General features: G+C 55.0%; 1 protein-coding gene across 1 annotated transcript in view; it reads left to right on the forward strand.

Annotated features, from left to right (window-relative positions):
* The window catches only part of ADAMTS17 (ADAM metallopeptidase with thrombospondin type 1 motif, 17), a 92,038-nt gene that overhangs the window by 47,640 nt on the left and 38,835 nt on the right, over positions 1-5,563 (forward strand). The window contains 2 exon segments of the mRNA XM_014543573.1: positions 4,091-4,192; positions 5,166-5,268. Of these exon segments, the coding sequence (XP_014399059.1) occupies positions 4,091-4,192; positions 5,166-5,268 (205 nt within the window).

A 5,563-nucleotide genomic window follows, 5' to 3' on the forward strand; every position in this document is an offset into this window, starting at 1 on the left:
GCCCACAACCAGGGCATGTGCCCTGACCGGGAATCGAACCCTGACCTCCTGGTTCATAGGTCGATGCTCAGCCACTGGGCCACACCAGTCGGGCCCCATGCATAGTAATTACAATGTTACTGACTATATGTCCTCTGATGTACTTTACATCCCAGGGACCATCTGCAATTATTGATCTGTACTTCTTAACCTCGTCATGCCCATGGGTATCTTTTTTAAAAAAAAATGTATTTTTATTGATTTCAGAGAGGAAGGGAGAGGGGGGGAGAGAGAGAGAGAAACATCCATGATGAGAGAGAATCATGGATTGGCTGCCTCCTGCACGCCTCCTACTGGGGATCAAGCCCACAACCCGGGTATGTGCCCTGACCTGGAATCGAACCGGTGACCTCTTGGTTCATGGGTCAATGCTCAACCACTGAGCCACACTGGCCGGTCCAGGTATTTCATTTGATACGTCTTCCCCGGGGTTGTCACACTCAGCTCGGTTTAGGAACTACCGATCTAAACGAAGCCGGCTTCTTTAACACCCACGGACACACCTGGCCAGAGTGGGCAGCTGGCCGGACGGGAGCCCCGCCCTGCCCCTCAGACGGACGGGCCGTGCGGTAGGAAGCTGGGTCGGACTCCAGGGTGAGTGCCGCCTCGCCTGCCTGGGCTCAGCTTCCTGCCCGGCAGCTGCAGCTCCTCTCGGAGCTATTGGGCTTGGCAGCAGAAGGCCCCATTTTCCAGCAGCGTTCGAGCGTGCACAGCAGACATCCTCCCCGGAGCGCTCTCCGCCCTGCCTCTCCCCATGCCTCGTTCCCCTGGCCGGCCGCACGCCTGGGTGCCTGGCCCTGCCCTCCCCCAAGCATGTGTCTCTCCTGCCCCCCCAGCCCCCGCACCAGGTGGCCCCAGCCAGGCGATGGTGGTCTCTGCCACAACCTGTAGGAACATGTAAGGAGGGACCAAACCCGGGACTCACGGAACCTTCCAGAAGCAGGCCTGGCATGCCGGCACGGGAAAGGGCTTCAAATGCAGTGGTCTGTGTGGAAAATGTGGACTAGTCACTTTCTCATCCAGCGCTTAGCATTTCATCTTATCTCCCTCTTGGCTGGTGTTATCAGCAGCACATTTCTGAGGGTTTTTTTACATAACCCTTCCCTTCAGCACTGTGTTGCGTCAGAGCATCTCTCCAGGCGCTCAGCAGTGCCGAGTGAGGAAGGGGATTGAGACCACCCGGAGGGGACCCTAGAGGGGCATGGCGGGTTAAGAGAAACACGGTGAAGCCTCAAACGCATGAGCAGTGGTGTCTTTCTTCCGAGGGACCCACACCTCCCCACAGTGCCACAGCGTCCCAGGGAAAGCAGCTTGCCCCGGGCGTGTTTGTTACGCAGCATCTCAAGGGCCTTTGCAGCACAATGCACTTGACATGACGTTCACGGGGCAAACATTAAAGGCAGCCGGTGAGGGAACAGATGCTAGGACCAGGGAGCAGTTTCATTTCCCTGAGGCTTTGCGCTGGGTCAGTGGCATTCCGCTGCTACTTAAGGACTCCCCTAGGGCAGGGAGTTGGGGGACCCTGGGCACCCCCACCCCTGATTCGCTTGAATGACTGCACCTTTATCTGCAGAAACTGTTTTAATGTGCGTTTTATATATATACACTAGAGGCTCAGTGCACAAAATTTGTGCACAGGTAGGGTCCCTAGTGGCTGCGGGCCAGGCCCTCCCTTTGTTCCCCACCGCCCTCTGGTGGTCAGCGCACATCATAGTGAGCGATCGAACTCCTGGTCGGTTGAACTCCCGAGGGGACACTTTGCATATTAGGCTTTTGTGTGTGTGTGTGTGTGTGTGTGTGTGTGTGTGTGTGTGTTTTTTTTCATTGATTTTAGAGAGGAAGGAAGAGAGAAAGATAGAAACATCAATGATGAGAGACTCATGGACCGGCTGCCTCCTGCACGCCCCCTACTGGGGATGGAGCTTGCACCCCGGGCATGTGCCCTGACCAGGAATCAAACCCTGACCTCCTGGTTCATAGGTTGACGCTCAACCCCTGAGCCAGGCCAGCCGGGCAGAAGTTCTTCATTTTAATATAATATAATTTATTAGTGTGTTTCCCTTTATAATTCAGACATTTTGTGTTCTACTGAAGACATCTTTGCCTGACCTCATTCTCCCCATTTTTTTTTTTTTTGATGATTAGGAATGTTTTATGAGAAAGCGCTGTCTATAAAATGCATAATGAACACTCAGGCCGCCTTCTTCCTCCCTCTCCTGAAGGGCCCGTTATGTCTCCTAACCCCCAGCCCCCTGCCCCATACATTCCTCCTGGCTCAGCCTTGTCCCCGGGACACACGTCCCCACCGCCACCGCTGTCCCCCAGAGCTCTCGGGTCAGAGTGCGCGGAACCAGCCGCCGGTCGCGCTTTACGGGACCAGCCGGTGCTGTGCTCAAGGCTCTCACCTCTTCCCTGTTCACGTGGGGCCGTGAGGTGTTCCTGAACCCACGTGCGCAATATTCCGCCTGAGTCATCAACTTCTCGGCCCCGAGCAGCTCTGATGTCCTTGGGAACTAAGGCGCTGGGGCTGTTCTTCGCTCTGTCCACACCCTCGGTGCTGCTTTCCTGCCTTTTTCTCCTTCGTCTTTGTCCCGTCCACATCTCTTTTCTCGTTAATCCTCACCTGAGGATATTTTTCCATTGGTTCTTGTTTCGTTGTTTTATTTATTTTTTAAAATATATTTTTATTGATTTCAGAGAGGAAGGGAGAGGGAGAGAGAGATAGAAACATCCACGATGAGAGAGAATCATGGATCAGCTGCCTCCTGCACGGCCCCTACTGGGGACTGAGCCTGCAACCCGGCATGTGCCCTGACGGGGAATCGAACTGTGACCTCCTGGTTCATAGGTCAACCTCAACCGCTAAGGCACGCCAGCCGGGCATTTTTCCATTGATTCTTAGAGAGAGTGGAAGGGAGGGGAAGAGATAGAGAAACATCAGTGTGAGAGAGACACATGGATTGGTTGCCTCCTGTATGTGCCCCGACCAGGGCCGGGGATCGAGCCTGCAATCCAGTTATGTGCCCTTGACCAGGAATCGAACCTGGGACCCTTCAGTCCTCGGGCCGATACTCTATCCACTGAGCCAAACCAGCCAGGGCTGTCCCTTCCCCTTCTGGACGTATTCTGACATTAGCAGCGTGGACAGCGCCTATTTTCCGTGCAGATGTTTGACTGCCCCGAGCTGTGCACAGGGACCCCGATGCTCACGCTGCCCAAAGTGCAGATGTTTGAGATTCCTGGGAACTGAGCTGGGCACACCCTTGGCAAGCCCCATGGTGACTGCCCTGGCCTTGCCCTGGAGGGGACGTGTCCCCACTCCAGCTCAGGCATTTTTTGTCGTTGATTGGGTTTGGCCTCAAGGAAACACTGTCTCTTAAAAGAGCCCCAAGTACATCTGGTCTCAATTTTCCGACCACGAGACGGGGATTTGGGTGCAAATAGTTTATCTGGGAGGTGATCCCAGGAAGCTCTGTCGGGGGGCAGGGCAGTGGGAGGAGAGAGGAGTCCGAGAGGTGCACCGCCCGGCCGGCGGGGCTCAGTGGTTGAGCACCTACCAGTGAACCAGGAGGTCACGGTTCAATTCCGGTCAAGGGCACATGCCCAGGTTGCAGGCTCGATCCCCAGTGTGGGGCGTGCAGGAGGCAGCCGATCCATGACTCTCTCTCCTCACTGATGTTTCCATCTCTCTGTCCCTCTCCCTTCCTCTCTGAAATCAATATATATAGATGTAGACACAGATTTTTTTTAAAGAAGACAGTGTTTAAAAAATATTCTTTTATTGGTACATGAGACACTCCTCACCCTCTGCCTTTTTCTCCTTGATCTTTGTCCCTTTCACATCTCTTTTTTCTCGTCAATCCTCACCTCCTCAGGTGAGGGTTTTTTCCCATTGGTTCTTTTTGATGTTGTTTTATTTATTTTTAAAAACACATTTTTATTGCTTTCAGAGAGGAAGGGAGGTCCAAACCCCGCGCCGGGCCCTCCGGCGACCCCGCTGTGACCCGCACGCCGTGTCCTCAGCGGTCACGTTGCTTCTCTTTGTCAGCAGCATCTGATGTGTGCGGGGCTGTGGTGCCTGGTGGAAGGAGACGCCTCCTGCAAGACCAAGCTGGACCCGCCCCTGGACGGCACCGAGTGTGGGGCCGACAAGGTACCCGCCTATCCCCATGGGCAGCCCCTGTCCCCTGGGCATTGGGCACTGTTCTCAGGCACCCCGGGGAATCTCCTGGCCTCCCCAGAAATGCCCACGGAGCCCACTCTGGGCAGAGGGCCACTTCCATTATCCCCCCTTTTTTTTTCTTATAAGACACAAGAATCACTTGCTTATTATTTTTTTTTAATATATTTTTTTATGGATTTCAGAGAGGAAGGGAGAGGGAGAGAGAGAGAGAAACATCCATGATGAGAGAGAATCATGGATCGGCTGCCTTCTGCACGCCCCCTACTGGGGATGGAGCCTGCAACCCGGGCATGTGCCCTGACCGGGAATTGAACTGAGCCCTGTCGGCCGGGCTGCATATTATTTTTGTTAAATTAACGCCGTGTGTCATACAAGTGGATTTACTTGCAAACTTTTACATCAATAGACCATAAGTGGAAAAGCAGGATTGCTTGCCTTACAGGAAAGGCTATGGTGAAAGAGATTTAATGAGAGCAGCTGTTCCGTGCTAGCTCAGGGTTAAGAGAGTGAGCCTGCCGCCTGGTCTTCCTTAGCAGGGGGGATGGATGAGCGTTAGAGAAGAGAGGTGTCGCCCGGCTGGGATGGCTCAGGGTTGAGCACCGACCTAGGAACCAGGAGGTCACGGTTCGATTTCAGGTCAGGGCACATGCCCGGGTTGTGGGCTCGATCCCCAGTAGGGGGCGTGCAGGAGGCAGCCGATCCATGATTCTCTCTCATCATGGATGTTTCTCGCTCACTCTCCCTTCCTCTCTAAAATTAATAAACTATATTTTTTTAAAAATAGAGAAGAGAGGTGTCCAGGGCCAGCCTTCCTTCTTAGTTGCATGGCGAGACCGAAAGAGATGCTGTGATTGGCACCCAGCACATCAGCTGTCCCCCTCCAGGCTTCGTGCCACTCACGTTGGGAAGGTCTGTTTTAGGGGCGGCTTCCTCTTGTCCTCAGAGGGAAGGCAGCGTCACCCGAGTGGGGCCAGCTTGTCCTCTCCAAGCAGCAAACCCAACCCTGACGTTCAAAACCCCAGAGCGGGGCCGCGCTGCCCTCCGGGGTCAGAGTCTCCCTCATGCAGCCCCGTTCACAGAAGCCCAGGTCTCTCCATGCGCCACGTGGATCCACCCCTTTGCTGGGCACTTAGCGAACCCGCGCGGAGCACATCCACGTGGACGTTTAGCCCCGGGGGACATGGGTGTCAGGCCGAGCTGAGTGAGGAAGGCCGCAGAGGTAGCAAGCACGCCCGCCTCCCCCCAGCGTAGGCTGCTGGGACCTAAGTTAGGCAGCGCGACCGGACCCGCGGGGGGTGGGGTGGGGGCACCCCGTCACGTGGGAGGCCTGCTGTGTTGCAG

Source organism: Myotis brandtii, unplaced genomic scaffold, assembly GCF_000412655.1.
Source record: "Myotis brandtii unplaced genomic scaffold, ASM41265v1 scaffold329, whole genome shotgun sequence".
NCBI lineage: Eukaryota > Metazoa > Chordata > Mammalia > Chiroptera > Vespertilionidae > Myotis > Myotis brandtii.